The sequence below is a fragment of the Crocuta crocuta genome, unplaced genomic scaffold, assembly GCF_008692635.1.
Source record: "Crocuta crocuta isolate KB4526 unplaced genomic scaffold, BGI_CrCroc_1.0 scaffold266, whole genome shotgun sequence".
NCBI classification, from domain to species: Eukaryota; Metazoa; Chordata; class Mammalia; order Carnivora; family Hyaenidae; genus Crocuta; species Crocuta crocuta.
In genome coordinates, this window is record NW_027531005.1 from 3,485,232 (window position 1) to 3,506,540 (window position 21,309).

Consider the following 21,309-nt stretch of genomic DNA (forward strand, 5'->3'; position numbering starts at 1 on the left):
AAGTTTTGTTGACATTTTGTTGAGTGTCGTATTTTTTTCTTCCCTACAAAAAAGAGATTATACTGTCCTTTCTGTTTATAATCTGCTTCTTTTTTTACCTAGCATATTTTGAGGTTATTTTTATTTAACTATTGGGGTTTTTTTTTTTTTTTGCTTCTTTGCTATCCTGTACAATCCTATCATGAACATCTTTGTATATTGTCATTACTTAGTAAATCCTAAAAATAGAGTTTAGATCTCAGTGAATATGTATATTTTTAAAACATTACATTTTGTCAAATTGACTTAAAAAGTGGTTATACCACATTACATTTTGACCAGTAGTGTATAGAAGAGCCTGTTTTCCTGTATCCTTGACATTATTATTATTGTTTTATATTTTTGTCAGTTCAGTAGATGAATAATAGTATTTCATTTTAATTTTCTTTCTTTGACTTCCCTTAGGCTTTGGTTTTCCCCTGTGTGTTTATTATTTGTATTTTTGTGTGTGAATTACCAGTGTATGTCATTTATTTGGGGTGGGGGGGAACAGTACTTTTAAAAAGTGTTCTGTGTTTTAGTATCTTTAACTCTCACAGTTACATGTTGGAATTTCTTTTCCTCTTTTTGTCATTTGCTTATTCATTTGATTTCATGTTTTTTTTTAACGGGGGGGTCACAAATCCATTCTTTTACATATCCTGGATTAATTGAGTGTGTGTGTGTGTGTGTGTGTGTGTGTGTGTGTTGAATTTAAGATCTTCTCTTTTTAGGTCCTGTAGTCATGCGTGTTTTCTTCACAATTAGCTTTGTTAAAAATTCTTTCTCTCTTTACCTTTTTTTTTTTTTTAATATTCCTGATAAACTAGTCAGCTTTTTACTATGTTGTACCAAGGAGCTATAGATTATGTACTTGCATATTAGTATATTTTAATGCAGTCTTTGTATTTGTTTTTATTTATTCATATGCTCAAGTAGCATGAACTTTTCGTTGAAATCTTCTATTCAGACTGTAACAGCACAGTGACATTTAAATGTATTCCAAGTTAAGCAAGTTCTCCAAGTTTTTCCCTCATTGCTTTCTTTGGTTTGCATCTCAGATATTATCTATCAGATTTCTTTGTAACATTAGAAAAAAATATGACTTATATTGTCAAATAACCATTGTTAATTTGTTTGTTTTAAACATGCTGCAGGACATTGAAGACAAAGTAAGTAGCAAAGCAATGAGCTACAGATGTGCAAAATGGATACACTGAAAGTAAGCAGATAGTGGAAGTCACACTTACACAGGCTGAGCCAGGTGTCACTTGATCACTGGGCAAAATAATGTGGTACACAGCGCAAGGGTGGGAACGCCAGAATACATACTTGCTTAATATCTTAAAATTCCTGGTCAGTTGTGTGTTCAGCATTCATCTAACTTGGGGTGAGATAGGGAGGTCTGTTCTCAGAGATAAAGATCACTTGAAATGTAATGATCAAGATACAAACAACAGTTTGAAAAATGCATTTTTTTAGCTAACCTTGAGAAACATCCATAAGTAACTATTTTTATTGTTGTTTTTTCAGGTAATAAAAATGTTTTATTACATTTTTTTAATTTAAAAAATCTTGTAAATTAGAAATGGGATGACCAAGTTTTAAAATTACTTTCACTATTTTTATTTATCACTTTAAATTTTCAGTTATTCAAATAAACATTTATAGTAGTTTTTGCCCCTTCCTCCAAAGACGACTGCTTCATAAAGAAGAAAATAGACCAATACATGTATTTATGTGCAGGTTTCAGTGTGTAATTTAAGGGTTCTCAAACATAAGATTTATGTAGGAAATGTCATACAGTCATTTTTCTTGTTCAGAAAAAAAGAAAAAGGGTTAATAACCATGTAGCTTATGCTGGGAATAAAATCTAAGTTTTATTGTAGAAAATATTAATCCTTGAAATTACTCTTCGAAAGAAGTTAAATAAAACTGTCTGCTGTATTCTGATACTTTTGGGCTAAGTAGGACACAGCTGTTATAGTAAAAAAAAAAAAATACAATGTAGACTCCTTTACATTTAAATACAGCAATCATCATCTTATTAATATTGTTCTGTGGCAGAGCCCTAATAGATTGCAAAAATCTCCAGCTTTGTGTACTTATTTCTAATGTAATTTATACTTGACTTTTGCTTTGCTGTTGCTGCTTTTTCTTGATATAGTATATTCTTCATTTCTTTTTTTAGGCTAAGCAGCTGGAAGAGAAAGATCGAGTGATAAAGAAGCAGGATGCATTCTACAAAGAGCAGCTGGCTAGACTGGAAGAGAGGGTATGACTATTTCTCGTCATTGATTCTCTTCTCGAACCACATCTGCAGCTTTCCCATATGATTTATTTAAACATCAATAATTAGAACTATAACTGCTTTTCCTAGTTAACAAGTGGCCAGGAAGTGAAGAAGTGAAGCAGGTAGATCATTGTCACAGAAAATATCATTCCTTCTTTGGTTGTCTTGGGTGTGGTCATGTTATTGGTTCAGTGCGGCATTTACCACTCTGCAAACTCCCTCATCTTTTTTCTTAAGTTTTTAGGACCTGCACTGCCTCCAGGTCAGATAGTAGATGCTTCTCTTGTCTATCCCAAACATTGGGAAAGTTGAATAGGTTCTTAGAAATGGTAGTGTTTTAAGGGGTAAGAAGTATTATTGTCTTTATGAAATCTCAGTTTCACTGCATTTGTGGCTAAGAAATGAATATCTCTTTTAAGAGTGGTAGGCAAGATGGGTTACCTGGGTGGTTCAGTTGTTTGGGTGTTCAAGTTTGGCTCAGGTCATAGTCTCGCAATTCATGGATTTGGGCCCTGCACTGGGCTCTGTGCTGGAAGCTCAGAGCCTGGAGCCTGCTTCAGATTCTGTGTCCCCCCTCTCTTCCCCTTTTCTGCTCATGCTCTGTCTCTGTTCCTCTCTTAAAAATAGATAAACATTTAGAGAGTTAAAAAAAATAGTGGTGGGCATAAGTTGAATAGTAGGACTTGGGGAGAAAAGTTAAGAGGAGTAGTTGAGGCAGTACCTCTAGTCAACATGGCCCCACAGTTGGACAGAGATGCAATGATGGGAATGAAGGCTAAAACAGAAGGAGACTGTGAGTTTAAGAATGGGAGTTTGAGCACCTTATCAGTGCCCTTGTTCAGGAATGTAGATTTATCTAGAATAATTTCATACATAGGTCTTACAAAGCTGTCTTTCTCTTCCCTTTGATTGAGACTTCTAAAATTTGATTTGTTTAGAAAGGTGTTTAATAAGAAAGTAGATAAAATAAGAAACACACTATTAAGCACCATTCAGTACAATTATTGACATATTAAGTATGTTCACCCATCTCTGTGTGTCACTAATCTGAGTGCTTCTTGCATGCAGGGATCATTTCCTCATTCATTGAACAGATATCTTCTTTTTTTTAAATTTTTATTTTAACTTTTTAAATTTATTGTTCAGAGACAGACAGAGAGAGACAGAGTATGAGCGTGGGAGGTGCAGGGAGATGGGGAATCTGAAGACAGAATCAGACACAGAATCTGAAGCAGGTTCCAGGCTCTGAGCTGTCAGCACAGAGCCCGACATGGGGTTCGAGCCCATGAGCTGTGAGATCATGACCTGAGCCGAAGTTGGATGCTCAACCAACTGAGCCACCCAGGTGCCCCGAGCAGATATCTTCTTAAGGACCTAATATATGTCAGGCCGTGGCCCAGTGCTAGAGATATTCTAGTAAAGAAAATGAACTAAACTTCTGCCTCGGGTAGCTTAAATTCAGTTAGAATCCAGTATATCTTTTGAATGGCAGGTTGCAATAGTATGGATGAACAATAAAGCAGAGAAAAAGGGGTCCCAGGGGCTAGAAGTATAGGTGGGTCTCATGGAGAGGGAAGGCCTATCTAATAGGGGGTCTGCAGTAATGGGGAGTAAGCTAGCACCAAGCCAGGGGTATGTGTGGCATGTTTGAAAAAGCTAGAGGGTTTGTGAGTGCGGGAGCCTCTGCTGGCTGCTGTCTTGGGCAAGAACCGAAACAAGAGAGACCTAGTAAGATGCAATGGTAATAATTCAGAAAAGGGGTACTGATGGCTTGGGCCAGGCCATTAGCAGTGGACGGAATGAAATGGGATTGGATATTTCACAGGCAAAGCTGGTCAGGTTTGCTGATGGTTTTGAACATAGTGAAGGAAAGAACTCAAGGATACTCTCGAACTATGGCTTTTATACCTAGAGGGATGGATTTTCCATAGGGGAAGACTAACCAAATATGGACTTGGATGTCACTAGTGGAGAAAATCAGGACTTTGATTTTAAATACTTAAATTTGGAGATATTTGTTAAGACATCCAAGTAGAGATGTTAAATAAGCATAGAGTGGAATGGCTTACAGCAGGAGTCAGTAGATTTTTCTGTGAAGGGCCAGGTAGGAAATATTTTAGGCTTTGCTGGCCATGTCATGGTTTGTCACAACTACTTAACTCTCGGTTCAACTACTCACCTCTGCCATTGCAATGTGACAGCAGCCACAGCCAGTGTGTCAGTGAACAAGTGTGACTGTATTCCAGTTTATGGACATTGGAGTTTGAATTTCATGTAACTTTTGTATGTCATTAAATACTCTTTCTTTGATTCCTCCCACTCCCAACCATTTAAAAACCTGAAACCACTCCTAAGGCTATATAAAATAGAGAGCAGGCTGGATTTGGCCCATGAGTTAACAGTCTACGGAACCCTGGTTTAGAGCACAGCCTTTGATGCCAGATTACTTGGATTGAATTCACTGAGTGGACATTTACCTGCTGAGTTTTGGGGGGCATGTTACTTAGAATTTCAGTTTCTTTAGCAGTAAAATGAGGATGTAACATTACTTATCTCACTGATTTGGTAGATGAGCTAATTCTCATAAAGCACCTATAGTACAATCCAGCATGGAGTAACCACTTGGTCAGTGGTAATTCTTATTTTACTTCCCGTATTTCCAGAGCACCATACTTGATAGTCTGTGTTAGCAGGGTAAAACGAACCACTCATAGTTTTTGATGTGATTTACCTAGCATCTCCTTTTTCCCCACCTAGTGACAGTTTCCTTTGCTATCAGGTTTTACTATGCTAGGTACCTTTTGAATTTGTCATTGATCGCTGTCGGGTAGAAGAAAAGGCCTTGAAAAATATTCACCCATTTCTCTTAAGCCCACCAATTTGATGGAGATAATTCAGTGATTAGTGTGAAGTACTAAGAGGATTTACCCTTCATGGGTGAAACTTATCTGCTTAGCATGTAACTGTTGTTTTGGCCTCAGGTTGGGACAAGCAGTGGTAGATCAGATGGATATGTTATGATGGTGTCAAATCATTGCGGTCAGCAGTTTCTTATATAGGCAATATGTATATTTCTTTTTGAAGATAAGGCTGGAAAGTTGTTTAGGAATTTTAACTGAAAACAAGTTTCAGTGAGCTTAGAAAAACCTCGGGGTCGAATAATCACATTACTACTAGTTAATACTTAATAAATTAACTCCAGGCTAGACTAGGAGCCAGAAGGCATGGGTGCTCTATAATATTATTATTTGACAAGTCACCTAATTCTTCTGGTCTCTGGTTCTGGTTCTTCATCTATGAAGTGGGGATAATATTCTGTTACTTGCTCATACTTGTGAGTTATTGGGGGGATCAGATAAAATGATGTATATAAAAGCTCTTTGAAAACTGGAAAATGATAAAATGATTAGCAAAAGCTGTTGCCATTAAAGAAAGCTATTTACTTTCCATTGTGTACAAAATACTAAAAATCCTAAAATTACTTTAGTATTATTCAACTTTCTGCTGTCTTCTCCCCATCTCTATAAAATCCTGTTTATTACTGCCGTTCTTGAAGTAACCTATATTAATTTCATTCAACTGGATTTCTTCCAGGAATATTGGAGAGACATTTAGGTCTCCAATGATGAAGTATTTTCTAGGCTTAGTGCAGAAGACTATGAAAAGAGTCCCCTTTGTATTGTGATGACAGTGAAAAGTGCAACGTCTAACCATGTCTATTACAAAGTCTACATACGCTTTGGGTTAAAAGATACAAAAGTACTGAATCCAATAGTGCATAATGTAAGAAAAATGATTTTGATGCTATGATGACTCGCAGAATCATTTAACTTACTATATGAAATCCAGACTGCCTGTGGTTTAAGCACATGTCCTTATTCTAACAAAATGAAATGATGAATCAATAGACTAGATACCAGGTGGTGTATCATTACTGAAGAGAGAACACGGACTAGTCTCTCACAGAATCATTCCAAAAATGATGCCCTAAGATCACTTTGCCACCTACCATTCAACTAGATGAGCACCATAATTGTATACATTATCACTTTTTGATGACTCATCATCTTATTACTTGAATTGTTCATTTTCATGGACTTGATTCAAATACAGCTTGCCTCTTAGATCTATTTGAATAAATTCTGTCAATTTTATAATTCTCATGTGTGAATGGAGCTTTTTCCTTGCACATATTCATAGTGGTTAGTTCACCAGGAGTCTGAGATAACTTTCTCCTATCACTAACTTATGGGGAGGAATAAGTTAAAAAAAATAATAAGAATTTTTTTTTAAATGTTATTTTTTTGAGCGGGGGTGGGGGGAGAGAGAGAGAGAGAGAGAATGAGAATGAATCTCAAGCAGGGTCAATCGCAGGAACTGTGAGATTGTGACCTGAGCTGAAATCAAGTCAGATGCTTAACCAACTGAGCCACCTAGGAGCCCCAGAATAAGTATAATTTAACTGGACACCAGTTCACCGTTCTTAGAGCCAGTATTCCATAAACAGCAACTCTTTACTAAGAAAGAAAGTCAAAGCCATTTGAAAAGTCTTTCAGGTCCTTATTTCATTGGAAAGGTTGCTGGCTTTGTCAAACAACATTGACATAGATGTGAATTGAACTTCTGTGTTTAAAGAACATGAAAGGGGTCACATTTAGGTGTGTCACATAATTGAAAGAGACATGAACACTGTCTCTGATTGTTGATGCCAGAGACTTGGAGAATATGAATTCCTGATTGGTGATTTGATGAGAGGAAGCCCAGGGCAGCTTTCCAAGTGAAGGTTCTTAAGTGTTTTTAGGAAGCTTTCGACAAATTGCTAAGGGAATTATCCATAGTGTTTTACATACCTCTCTTCAAGGTGCCATATTTGTGATAATTGTGGTAAGTTATTTGTGTGTATCTTGCAAATTCCTTCAGGGCAGAGGTAGCTTTCTTGTCCTTGTATATTCCACAGCTCCCATAGGAGTTGAGTGAATGAATCCTAGAATTACTAAGCTTATACCATAAAATTATGTCTAAGCAATTAATGTATAGTCTTAAACTATCCATAAAGTGCCTGGTATCTTCTTCATTAGTCATTTAAATTAGTAGTATATACCTGTCCTCTGAGAATCAAGTTTAAGTTTGACTACATTGGTATTATTTGTAGCATCATCTCATCATTGTAATAACTCACAATAATATTTATTGAGCATTTACATGTGCTAGATAGTTTGCATGGACTCTGTCATTTTATTCACACAAACAGCACTATGAGGCTGTCAGTCCTGTGGTTTAAATGAAGGCCCTAAGGCTTCAAGTAATTTGCTAAAGAACATATAGCCTAAAGCTTCTCAATCTGAGGCAGATCCAGCACCTGCCCTTTTAGCCATTAGCCAGTACTGGCTTTAATATTTGTTAGTTCTGCACTCATGAGTTAAATCCTGCTGGTTGTTTGTTTGTTCTTTGGGTGGTAAATTCATTCTTTTTGGCATCTAATACAACTTTTTTGATTCTGATGTTAAAATGTGATTAATGCTGCTTTATAAACTGCAAGAATGTTAAGCATTCAAAATGCAGAAACTTCTCCCCAGGATTTGGTACTTCCTGGGGACATTTGGCCAAAAGGAAATATATAAAGTCAGTATTATTACCTACCAACTACAGCATGATACCTCTAACAGTTTTTTAACACCGAGTTGTACTTCTTCTACTTTGAAGTAAGGAATTCATAGTCATTCAAACAGTTTAAAAATGTTTTTGAACCATTCATCCATATGTTCATTGTGTTGCTATAGGAGAGTCATCTCATTCCATCTCTAGAAAGAAGACAGACTTTCTGTTATTGTTGGTAAGCTGCTCCGATGGTCATTTCATCAGAGTCTGGATTGCCTGTCTTCATGTTCTTCAGGAAAATGTGTATTTTCCAGTAGTCCTATTATTACCCTTAGGGGAGGGAAGCGAAAAGCAAGGCCAGGCCATAGTATGAGAGGGCAGAGTCCAGATTCTCCCAGAGATTTTCCAGTATGAAGGACCTCCTTCTGCCCAGGACATTTTGGAGATGTGAGTTCTTTGATGATTAATGTGTCTTGTGTGTCTAACTTCTCAATTATGAACTTGAATTGATTTGCTCTACTGAATCCACTTTGCTCCTGGCACTCATAAGAATGGCGGGGTTTGGCACAGTGTGAAGAGAGCTATAAAAGCCCTGGTGAGCTGAGGAGCTGAGGGAGATCAGAGGGCTTAGTTAGCTACAGTCATAATGTTCAGATCAACAGGGTAGTGGGATCTGTATTGCTTTCGGTTTATAGGCTCCTCTGGATTTCAGCAGCTATTTGCATACACACTGCAGTCAATCCCATACAATTAAGGAGAGGGAATTGTACAAGCTGGGCAAAAGAGAGCAATGCAAAGAGAATGGTGAAAAATAAATTGTCATTAAGAAGAAAAGTACTTCACTAGTTCGTCACCTGTGGAGAGAGTTACTAATTAAATTCTAAGGTCGTGCTTACTTACATCAAATGAGCAATTTTTAAAAGCCTTTTACTTATAGTGGGTGGCATATCTTCCATTGCATCATAAAGTGTTGGGCTCATCTGTATGATTAATTGGATTTTTTGATTGCTTGACTTCTTTGTCAATTAGTACCTTAGTTTCTCTTTTCCCGTGTGCAAAGCTTGGGGGGAAATAATGCCAACGATGATATTAAAGAGAAACGACAATAGAACAGACTATTGTCATCCCAGTGTGCTCCTTATGGCAAGAAATTATAACGTATTTTTATTACCAGATGAAGTCTGTCATTATAAAAATACTTCATTGAGCGAAACTCAGTCAGCCTTTTGAAGGGATTAATATAGGATAGAATCAGAGATCACTGCCATCTGGGACACTAAAACATAAGCACTGTTTCTTGGGTAGGGAGATAATTTAATAAAGTCAATTTAAGGGATAAAAAATTCTTTGATATTTTCCCCTAAAATGCTCTCTAAACAGTCGTTGGTGATTCTAGGTCATATGGGTCGCTCATTCACATACACTAAATTTTGTTTATTGTGTGTGCTGCTTTGGCCGTTCAGGGTAACATAGCAAATGTAACACAATAGTTAAAAGCAAGCATAACTTTGTGGTACATAACTAACTAGTTTGCATTTGTCAACCTACAGATCTGTTATTCCTTTGACACTCTGAATTGTTGTACTGCCTTCCTCATTCATCTTGAAATCAAGACAGATTCCCTGTGGTCTGAAGTGATCCACAGTTGCAGAAACAGAGTTCTCTGTTTTACCAGTTGGACACTGAAGGCATTGGGAGCCAGTGACACTTTTAATTGTAATGGCACCACACACAACGGAGGTTTTAGTGGTGGTTTGCAGCATGTACCTTGACTTGCTCTTTTTTTTTTTTTTCTCATTAACAAGTAATGACAGTTCAAATAAATATACTTAGGTTTTAATTATTAGGTAGAGAAATTAATAAGGGCCAGTATCATTATAACTTTTGCTAATATAATTGACATAGTTATTTATAACGTACGTTCAAAGACTAAACCCTTTTACCCTCCAGACTACCTCCCTAAAGGAAGCTTATTGTTGCAGATACTCCAAAAGCAGCAAGCGGGAATGGAGGTTTTTTTTTTTTTTTCCCCTATTTTGTTCTCCTTGGGGGGAAGGGAGTGATCCACACAATATAGTGGGTATGGGGGTCTTATCCTTAATTTATTATTCAACAAGTCCTTCAAGCACATTGGCTTTTCTTTTAACCTCTCTGAATTTCCTAATGGGAAATGTGATTTGGGTAACCTTGAAATGCTTTTTAAATCTGGCTTTACGGATATGCGACTTACATTCTTTTCTGGGGTGAGCCTGTTAAAAGTGCATCCCGTGAATATTATCCTTTTAACTGGAGCCAGTTTTTCTGTGCCTAACTTTAGAGGAAAGATTTGCAAATCACGGGATCAGCACTTAATTTGGGGCTCTATTTACCATGTAGGCTGTCAAGAAGTATTAACCTGAAGGTAAGATGAGAGCATGGAGTACAAAGCTATGAGCTGATGGCACACAGTACACCAGGTATTAAATAGCATTATCCATCCTGCTTGCTACAGTAAATAGGATTTCACCATTATGATGTGTCAGGGCTTTCAGTGAAATCAAATTTACAAGACACTAAACTGCCATCCTCTCTGCTGAGCAGCTTTATTCTGGGATCTTGCTTTCATATTAATCCTGTTGGTAGGAAATACTTGTACCAATTGTGCATGGAAATTATAATTTAATGATCTCTTCCTTTTCTCTATTCAGGGCTTAGAATGGACCACTGTGCTTTGCAGTGATAGCCCCAGGGCTCTGAGAAAGAGATAATACAGAGTTCAGCTTTAAAGCCCAGTATTGCCTTTCTGTGAGTGCTTGTAATGATCATAAGTGCTAAGACGCCAGCCATATGGGATGCATACTTTCTCAACTCCTCACATCTCCTTTACCTTGTGAAAGACCGTACTGTAAAATAATTAAATGCTGTTTACCATAACAGTTATTTTAAAACAGTATGCCACTTGGATGTGTAAAGACAAGGTAAGAAGTAAAGTGTTAGGAAATCCAGGGGAAATTAATTTCACTTTTAAAGATTTCTGTTTTGTGTGAGAAGGCTCAGCCAGGCTGTTTTTTATTTGTAAAACAATGAACACCCCTTTTCTTTTGTTTGGGATCTTTTCTTGGTATTGGTAAGAACGCTGCAGCCAGGAAGTCATCCCATGTTTCCGGTGTATGTGATTGAAAATGGGCTGGATCTCTGAATCTTCTTTGCATCCAACCTCGTAATTAGTGATTTCTTTGTTTCTTGATATCTTGTTTATTTATAAATTTCAAATGTACTCCATTTAGGCATACCAGCCAATGTTTATTTTCCTGTTTCACTGATTGAGGAATTAAAATACACGAATATTAATTTTTTTAAAGAAAATTGCAGGGCTGGTGTAGAAAATGCTCTTGAATCCCAGTTTTATGTTGAGACCATGAGCCAGCTGTGCCTCTCTAAGGGATTACATTTCAACACATTAGCTTCAGTTAGAAAGATGTATTTGGTCATTAAAACATTTGCAAATAATATTAGCTCATAACATCATCAAAAAAGAAGTGCCCACATCTGAACTTGGCATATAAAGCAGGTTGGCACAGTAAGGGCAGCATTCAATAAAGGGAACCTAAATCCAATTTGGCCACAGAGACTAAGATAGGATTTTGATCTGGGTTATTCTTAGTCTGAATTTTCAGCGGCTAGAAGGAGTCCTTGTCATTTACTATTTATTCAAAAACACCTTTGTTAAACTCCTCCAGTGAGTCAGGCAGTGTATGTAGGTATAGTGACAAATACAAATGGCACAAACACCCTTTGGCATCTGGTACAGAGCTTTTAATTGCCACAGTAGATCCATGGGGACTATGCCAGACTATTATTTTCCAGAGCAGAAATGTTCTGTAAGGAGTAGCTGCCATTTTTGTCCCAGACAGCTAAAGATCATGGGATTTAGAGGGGAGTTTAGTGAGTTGGAGTGATCTATCAGGTTAAAGGCTCAGATAAAGACCCAGTGAACTGGTTTCCATAAATAGCTGTCTTTGAAAATAAATATTAAATATGTAAGTTACATGAAGACCAGAAATATTTCCCCTTTAATCACCATGGCACATAGTAGGCACTAGAGAACTCTTAAAAATTAATGTGTTTGTCAGGAAGTGGGATGGGTTCCATGGCCAAATAATTTTGAAGAATGTTAAGTTTAACTAGCTGAACAGATTTCTTTACTGTAGGCCTTGTCAGAGTTTATATACATTCAGAGCTTCCAAGATGAGGATGCTGTGTGCCATGTTTCAGCATTACACTCAAGCCATGGTATCTTTTTTCAGTAAATACTAGCTTACCCCAGCACACCATCTGAGATTTGCTGTGCCCTGCACAATGCCGCTTCCTACAGTTCTGAGTCCTTCCTGATTTCCATCGTAGGACGTTGAGGTCCAAGAGCCGTAGTTTCATTAGTAGAGTTTTTAATTTGAAGGCTTCTGAGGACCCGCACCCATGCCAGAATGGTCTGCTGTTGCACTGTGTTGCAAAAGAGGAGACAGATGACAAAGAGGCCTGAGGATTCTTAAAGTCCTCTGGAGTGGGAGTTGTTCACACTTTTAAGTCTCTTTATAATCTTTAGTCTTTCTAAGAATCTTTAGAAAACTATGCCTGTAATTCACAGTGTTGTATTTATATTCACGTTCCTTATCTGGGGTTGCATTATTCCAGTTCTGCAGACTTGGGAGTGAAGGGTAGTAGGGTTTTGCAAGAGCCCTTCCGTCTCTGGACACAGAATCATGCCCATAACCCAGAACTTGTATGTATCTCCTTGGGTGAAGCATCAGGCAGGGGGGCTGATGCCACCAAGAATCAAGGTCCAAATAGGAATTTTCTTCTCTTTCATAAAATGAAGTAGGATGGTAATCAAATTAGATAAATATTTAATTACCATTGCAAGCCTTTAAAACTCTTCCCACAATTGTTTACCAAGATGTAGAGCTAGAGGACTAAGGACAAGATGTATTAACACCTTCCTTTCCTTCAGAGCCTTGAGTTTTCTGTGACCCTTGCGAAAGAGTTTATAGGACTGGCTAGTATTTGATGAGAAACTGTAGGGTTTGCTTGCCTCGTCAGAAAATGTAGTCTTTGTATCCATTGAGTTAAGCTGAATGAAGGTCAGTAGTCATGTGCTCTTAATTTCAGTTGCTTTCAGAGACAGCTCTTGAAAACAAGAGATGCAGGGAGAATAATGTGGCCACAGTACTGTGCCCTCACTATTTATAGTTCTCACTGAAGATCTATAAGAGCAGGAACCTTGTCTGATCATTGTTTTACCCCCAGTCCCTGGAACAGTGCCTAACACATAGTAGGTGCTTTGCAAATCTTTGTTGAATAAATGAATGAATGAGTTTTCAGCAGGTAAAAGGTTTTAATCTTAAAAATGATCTACATAATTAAGATATTCAACTTCCAGCTTACCTCAGGTTACACCTTGTCCTGCAGGTTTTCCCAGAGATATGGGTGAGGGTCCTTATGGTCCAGCCACACTAACTACTGATATTAATGCAACTGCATATCTTATTTATATAAAATTAAACACGAGTGTAGATACTACTTTTTGAGCAAAGTTTTGAAGTAAATTAAATCATACTGCCTAAACAATGTTCTTAGCCACTACTTTTTACATGGCTTTGAAGAGGAGGTAAACATTTTAATCCATAAGCCCTGTCCTAAATAGAATGCCTAACTTCATGTATTATCCCCAAACTTGGCTTGGGGTGAAAATGCTCTCTGGTCTCTTGCCCTGTGGACAGCCTTGCTATTCAAGGCTATTGGCCAAGAAATATGGTATCCATGTTGGTAGCAGCAGCAGTAGCATTGAAACAGCTGCCGTCTACTGAGGAGTTATTATTAGCCAGGCAGGCAGTGTATGAAAGGACTTAACACCATCCTTTTAATGCCAGCACAGACCTCTCAGGGAAGGTATTTTCTCTCTTCGTCACCCAGTCTGTTGTTGATTTTTGTTGTTGAGGCTCAGTGACCTCAAGTAACTTGCTCTGTGTTTCCCAGCTGGTGCAGCCAGGCCTCTGTCTTATCCTCATTAATAGCCTTTCCTTCTATGTGACCTCTGCTTTCTGGCCTTATATTCATTATGTAGTTCCAGTCCCCTTTCCCCTGTTTTCAGAAGATTTTTAGTGGAAGTGGGCATGACACTTTTAGAGCCACTAGAGTTAAGGAGCAGGTTCTCAGCTGAGTCTCCCCTAGCATCTTTTGTACTTGGCTTCTTCTATAAACTCTGCACCAGTAGGCCTACTTAATAGTGGATCACGTTCCACAATAAAGAGAGATTGCACCAGCTTCTTTTACAGGGCCTGATCAGATGCTGGATACAATCCGTCTGGTGAAATACACAGGCTAGATCGTTAGGAGAGATGGCAAAAGGTCTGCAGATTGGGCCTTACCCCTCTGGGAGGATAGAGAGAAAGAAGGTGGTCTGAGAAATACTGTGGGGAGAAGCATCCAGAAATCAAAGTTACACGCCAAGCTGGATCAGCCGTGTAATGGTGAGACTCAGTGTGCGGACAGCAAGGAGAGAATGGATGTGTTGCCCCTTGCCAGCTCGCACTCGGACACTTTTGCCCCCGCCGTCTTCCTTTGCCATAGCTCACTTTGCAGAATCATTTCTTGCTGGTACATCTCTGGTGAAGTCGCCCTCGAACCCTGTCCCCACAATAGCCCAGCCTTCTTATTTGCCTGCTGGGTAGATTGTATACATAGAGTCTTGGGGCATAAACTTCTTGTAAATTTGGATCATGGTCACACAAATAGGAGTTTACTCCTTACTGTCAGTTTCCTTTCTCTAATTTAAGGCCAGAGATAGTCCTCCTATCCTAGAGCTGTTTGAACTTCCAACTCAGTAGCTTCCCTAGACTCTTCCTCAGAATTAACCTGAGTAATTTATACATCTCAGAAATAAACCACTCAGTGAACTACCTGGAAGCCATTTCTTCATTTCACCTCTCATGATGGTCTGCATCTGCCGCTTCAGCGTTGCTCACTAGGAAGTCTCCAAGCTTGCTGTCTCTCTGTGCATTTCTCTACCCTGTGTTAGACATCCCCCTTTTGGAGGGTGTCAAGCACCTACTCTGTGTCCAGGTACCATGCATCGTAGGCACCTGAGATACACGGAGTGACTGAATCCGACACAGTTCTTCTCTCGTCTCTCCTCCTTGCCTGTTACCTCTTGTTAATATCAGTGTTTCTAGAGCTTAATCCCAGTGTACTTCTGCCTTGCCCAGGTGGACAGTATGTGATGTTGCATAGAGAATGCAGGCATAGGCAGGAGAAGGGTGGTTTAAGGCAGAGAATTGAGATCCTCAGATTGTCTCCTCCAGTAGGTAATCTGGGTGTTGAGATCTGTTTTTCTGCTTATCTCAGTATCCTTCACATAAAAATGTAACTAGCACTACAGTGACTATTTCCCGTAGTTCAAGAAAAATAATACATAATAAATTGTGAATTGTCTCCCATCCAAGTACTAACCAGGCCTGACCCTGCTTAGTTTAAATTGTGAATTGTCTAGTCTTTCATGATATATTTGCTCTAAATTGTAGAAGTTTGGCAGACGTTCCTAGAATTGTTTGTTAAAATTCAGTAGCATGCATTTAAAGACAAAGATTGTCATTTCTTTGTTGGGTACATTAAAAAATTATGTATCGTTTGGATGTGACCCTGAACTTGGTGCCCAATAGAATAGTGCCAGAAGGACGAAAAAAGAGTGTTTTAGTCTAAATAAAGGCACAAGTTAAATTGAGTAACTACATTTACAGAAATATCAGTTGTACTCTAGCTATTTAAGAGTGATTATGCAAAGATAGTATTTGAATGAATATCACTTTAGGAGTAGCCAAATGGAAACAGTGATTATGATGGAATTCTGGATTTCAAGCCTTGCCAAGGCAACAAAACAAGATTGCCGATATTTGAAGCCTACGCTGACTGACAATTAAAACCATTATTCATACAACAACCTGGATTCTGAATTAATGAAAGGGAATATTTTATAGACATAAAATTTTACTGCTCCCTGGAACTTTAGCATTTGTCTGGTATGGAAGTATACTTTTTCAGACAAAGAAACAGAAACCTGGAGGTTTAAAAATTGGTTTTATATAGTTGGCAGAATGCTGGCAGTATTATTATTATTATCATCATCATCATCATCTTACCAAATAGGTTCTAAGTAAGTAAATGACTATTTATTTTGGCTCTTAGAACTGATTTGTGTTAGAGTGGTCATCCCAATTACTGCAAAGGTGACTGAAATATATTGAGTACTTGGATACTATTCCTTATATGTTTTATGAAATTCAGACAAAACTTCACTAGTGGTACAAAGTAGCCATGCAATAGTTTTTTTACTTAATTGCTGTGCTGAACAAAAGAAGGTTCCGGTAGAACTTGCCTGATTTCTTCTAACAGAGGAAAGGACAACTAACTTGCTGATTTGTTCCAATTGCTAATTTTCACATAAAGCAGTAATTCCCAAATGCTTGTCTCACGGTTAGTTCATAATTACCTGAGATATTTAATAACCCCAGGCTTCAGCAAGTTAAGGAGATGGTCTTAGATGATTCTAGTATGCCTCAAAGGCTTGGGACCTCTCTCTCAAAGGACCACAAGGTAAACATAATGACGCCAAAGATCAGTCGTGTCAGACCTCCTTTTTGACTCTTTGTCCTTAGGAGCATCACGTCACCTGTTTCACACCAGTGCCTCATCGGTAAAGTGGCTTTCATAACGGCTTGAGGGTGTAGAGATGAAATAAAATACTTTATGTGAATTTGTATGGATATTAAATTAGGATAGCAGCTATTGCCAAACACCTCAGTCTCCAACATCTAGGAGGATGATAATTACACACAGTTTGAGGTAACTTTTTGGGGACAAAAACTCTAGGAAAAAATATTTATCCATTATTTGTTATGTTGAAATGTTATATTGAATTTTGCCAGAAACAATGGTTAGCTCAATTGTAAAACCATTTTGTAATGCAGAAAAGAAAGAAAACTACAGTTAGGCCTACCTAATCTTTTAGGTTTTCAGAGCTCTGTAAATACTTTTTTATTTGATAAAATGAGACTTCTTTTGTATGTGTATCCCTTCAAATTTGATAGACTCTGTATATGTGTGTGTGTGTGTGTGTGTGTGTGTGTGTGTGTGTTTTAGAGACAGGGAGAGAGATCAAGTGTGGACACTTCAGTGTATTTAAGCTTAGGTCTTTTCTTTCATCCTCCATCTTTTGAGGAGAGACTGGTCAGAATCTTTGTTCATTTATGACTGTAAGGGCAGCCAATGGGTGGGAAATTAAAAACAACAACAAAATAGAGCTGGTTGAACTCTCAGTTCTCCAGCTTAAGAATGGTTTGTTTATGAAACACTGAGACAATTGTGATTCTGGAGTGCCGCTGCCCCCACACGCAGGGACTGACACCGGAGACTGGGTTCTAGAGGCGTGCGGTTGCAGAGTTGGGGAGAATAAGGAAGTAGCAGGGGTGTGAGGAGCACAGGGCTGGAGGAGACTGTAGAATTTGTAGAGTAATTAAATGTGCTGTGATTACATGTCTTTTACTTGAATATTTTTTATTTTAATCTTCCATTTGAAGTCTCTGATTTGGGATATCAGTGCAGAATAAGAATTGGCTTTTCATTGTGAATTGTTGGGTCATTCTTAGGGAGTTTTTCTTTAACAAGTAGTACATAATGCGTTATGTTTTCATATTCCATATTATCCATTAAGGAAGGAGAAAGCATGGGTGAAGACAAGTCATAGGGCTGTGTTGGGCAGGAGCAAGGAGATCTGTGGTGAAACCAAAACCAAAACCAAAACCACAGAAGGGTGATTCCTTGGGCGCTTTAATGATGGATTCCAGAATCAGAGTATGATTCCTGGTTTACAAGGGTCATTTTGTTTTGTTTTGTTTTGCTTTAAATGTGGCTTTTATTTTGGTTATATTACTGAGAGGCAGAAAACATTTCTGTTGCAGTCATGGCTTTGGGGAAGTGACCAGTGGGATGTTGATATCAAATCGTAAATTTCATTTCTACAGAAAAGTGTATTAGGTCAGACTTAATTCTGGCAATGTCTCATCATTTTACGCAGTTCATGTGAGAGTTTGTTACAAAGAGCAAAATCACTGAAGTCCTTTTAATTATAAAACTAACAATCTCAGCATATTGTTGGGCTGCTCAGGAAAAAAAAAATCACACTAGGTTGTATTAACTTTCTTAAGAATATACCTTTTTTTGACTAGATTTCTCCAGAGGCATTCTGAGATTAGAGAATTTGCATGAAAATAAATGACTAAATACTACATCTAAAAAACAAAATTACCTAACAGTAACCTTTTCAAAAGATCTGTTTGTAGGAACCTCTGTGTTGTTCTCCTGTAATTTAAACTCATTTTTATGTCTCTCCCACAGCTTCCTATTGTCTTTATTGCTTGAGCCTCAGAAAACCCCAAAACAACAAATACTGCTTAGGCTCCTTAAATTATCTTTTATATATGCAGATCTTGTATTTTCAGTCCCTTGAATCCAAGTATATTTTAATGACTTAAGTATGCAGTTATAATAGTATAAATTATGGGCGTTACTAGGATTAAACCTAGTTTCTCTATCATTGGTGAATGTCTTTTATTTGAATATGCTATAATTTAAAGATAAAGGCATAAGTATCTGTGATAAATTGTATTTTTCTTACCCATTTTCTCTGTAGTCTAAAACACAGCAACTTGCCACCTTGCACACCCACACTGCAGTTTGAAAAATTTCCTACAGCTTATTTTATATAATGTACTTTTTGGATCTTCCCATTATCTGAAGAAAATCATTTTTCTTTTGAGAAAATTACTGCTCTTAAAGTTTATCCACATAGAAAAATGGGGATAGGTAGATATTCTTTGTGTATTATAGTTTTCATTATTCATTTATCCAAAAATCAGTAATGGCAATAAAATACTGTATGTTCTTGATAAGTATTTTAAGAAACAGAAATATTGACTTTTACTTAACATACATCTAGTCACTCTTTATCTGTGGACATTTTTAAGAGAGAGAAATGTGTGCTGGTTTTAGTTAACAAGTGAAATAAACTTTCTAAAATACACATTCTCATAAACCTACCTTGTGTGTTCCTCATTCATTTTTCTTGGTTTCAAGAATGACTGTCCTCCAAATTTCTTGGTCCCATCTGTGATTTAAAATGCTTTTAGATAGTTTGTTGGATTTGCATGAATGTCAGAAGTCATTATTGCTTTAACTGGCCATATTAAATTTTTTTAAACAAGCAGTTCAGTTCCCTGTTACAGTTTAGAACTTCTGCTCACTGTTTGTTTTTTTTTAATTTGCTTTGTCACGGTGAGTTCTCCACCAGACTGGATCATTCATTTAATATTTCTTTAGAGCAAACAAAGTGGCAGATTCCATGTTAGGCTCCAGGAGTATACCAGAGAGCAAAGTAGACAAAAATGAGTGGTTTTGTAGAGTTAACATTCTTTTGGTATTGACAATATATAACAAACATAGGTGAGGTGGTAATGAGTTCTGTGAAGGAAAATAACTCATAATAAGAGAAGAGAAAATGACAAGCGTGTGTGTGTTGGGAGTGAGACTAGGTGCAGATGCTGTTTTATACTGAGAGGCCTTTGATTAGGTGCCACTTGAGCAGGGACCTGAGCGCCGGGCATGAACCATGCATATGGGGAAGAGCCTCCTGCCAGGTCCCATTGCACATCAGTTGCCCACATCTCTTGCCTTGATTCCATGCCATTTATTGCTCTAGCTCATTCTTCACTATCTTTTCAGCAAGTGCCAGGTTTGCTTTTCAAATACAGTATCTGCCTTGCCAAGCCCGGCAGACATTGCTTATTTCGGTCTGTACTTTGTTAGCAGATCAGTTTTATGTTGAGTTCAGATGGCACTCTAACTTCAAGGGTGATTCTAATCCTTGTTCTCCTAGAGGAATAGTAAATAGGTACTATGGATCTGGTAAGTAAATACTCAAGTATTTAAAAGTATTCTACTTAGCAAGTAGAAATGTGCCCATAGGTCTCTCTGTGCCCTCACATTCCTTTCCTCAAGCTCGCATCACTCTCCCCCAAATCCAGGTCAACAGGAATAATCCTACCTCGTTATTTGAAAGGAAGAATAATATTTATTGTGAGTTTACCATTTGCCAGCACTGTGCCACACACTTCACATGCATTCATGTGCAGGACTGTATCCTCATTTTTCCTTGGAGGAGAGAGTGGCAGAGTAAAAATGTGTGCTCTGTTCAAGCTCATAGAGATACAGTAAGTGGCAGAGCCAGGATTGGAAACCTGGCAGGGGAAGCCCACATTCTCAGTCTCTGTACTGCCTAGACTCTTGGGAAACCAGAGTTGGGATGGGATTGAATTAGATATAGAAGAGTTAAGCACGCCTCTTTGACTCAGTGTCCCTAACCAAAGCCAAACAATATGTGGATTACCCATATATGTGGTAATATGAGTTAGACAGAAATTTCTCCTCTGACCCTATGGACATGGTTAGCGTGTTTTCATGATCCCTCTGTTCCCTTTCTGGCTTTCATTGATCCTGTCAGAACAGAAAGGGCTTGATAGCTACTATTTGCACCTCCATTTTGTGCCCCCTTTTTGAGCAATTCCCTTCCCCACTTTTAGGTTCCTAATGCCCCTTCTGCCCTCTTTTCCATCCTTTAAAAAAAAAAAAAAAGATTAGACCCCCCCTGGTGGTTTCTGTTCAGTGGACAGTCTGCTAAAGCACAGTATAAACATTGGAGTGGCCATGCTGGAGCTTGGGGACACATGTTTGCGCCTCATCCTTAGCAAGGCTGCCATCACTTTCTTTTCTACCCCCTCCCATTAGATTTTTTTCAAGGCACTCAGTTACAGGATATTGCCTTACAATGCATTTGGCATAATTTTATTAGATATTTAAAGGCGTCTTTGTACCATAACCTTCTTTATCTGATAAATTCAAATTCATTTTAATGGTCTGTCTTAACCATTTTTGACTATAGAAAATGCAGTTTTAATGACAGAGGTATATGGTTGGAGGACAGTTTTGTAATTAATAGAGAGATTGCTGACGTTGTATTTGAAAATAGTGTTTGTTCTGAGCAGGATGACCTACAGGATAATAGGAGAGTTCTTAGAATCTTTTACATTTTTTTAAGGGTCTTTCAGTTAAAGTCATTATTGTAGTTTGAAATTGAGGTTTATTGTATGGCCACTCATCTTTTGAAATTGCTATATTTCTCATGGCCAGACAGTACAAGAATCAAGAGAAAATAAGCTTTGTCTTTGTTTCAGAGTTGGGATACATTTCTGCTATTTTCTTCCTCCTTTCTTTCCTTCTTCTCTTTCGATCAAAAAACTAAGTATATGGTGACAAGA

General features: G+C 37.9%; 1 protein-coding gene across 3 annotated transcripts in view; it reads left to right on the plus strand.

The window, feature by feature from the left end:
- The window catches only part of CHCHD3 (coiled-coil-helix-coiled-coil-helix domain containing 3), a 269,412-nt gene that overhangs the window by 177,296 nt on the left and 70,807 nt on the right, over nt 1–21,309 (plus strand). For 2 of the 3 annotated variants that reach the window (XM_077770788.1, XM_077770791.1), the window contains exons 5-6: nt 1,176–1,190; nt 2,210–2,293. In XM_077770788.1, coding sequence (XP_077626914.1) covers nt 1,176–1,190; nt 2,210–2,293 — 99 coding nt within the window. The remainder of the gene's footprint in view (nt 1–1,175; nt 1,191–2,209; nt 2,294–21,309) is intronic. The other variant, XM_077770790.1, reaches the window with a different exon arrangement.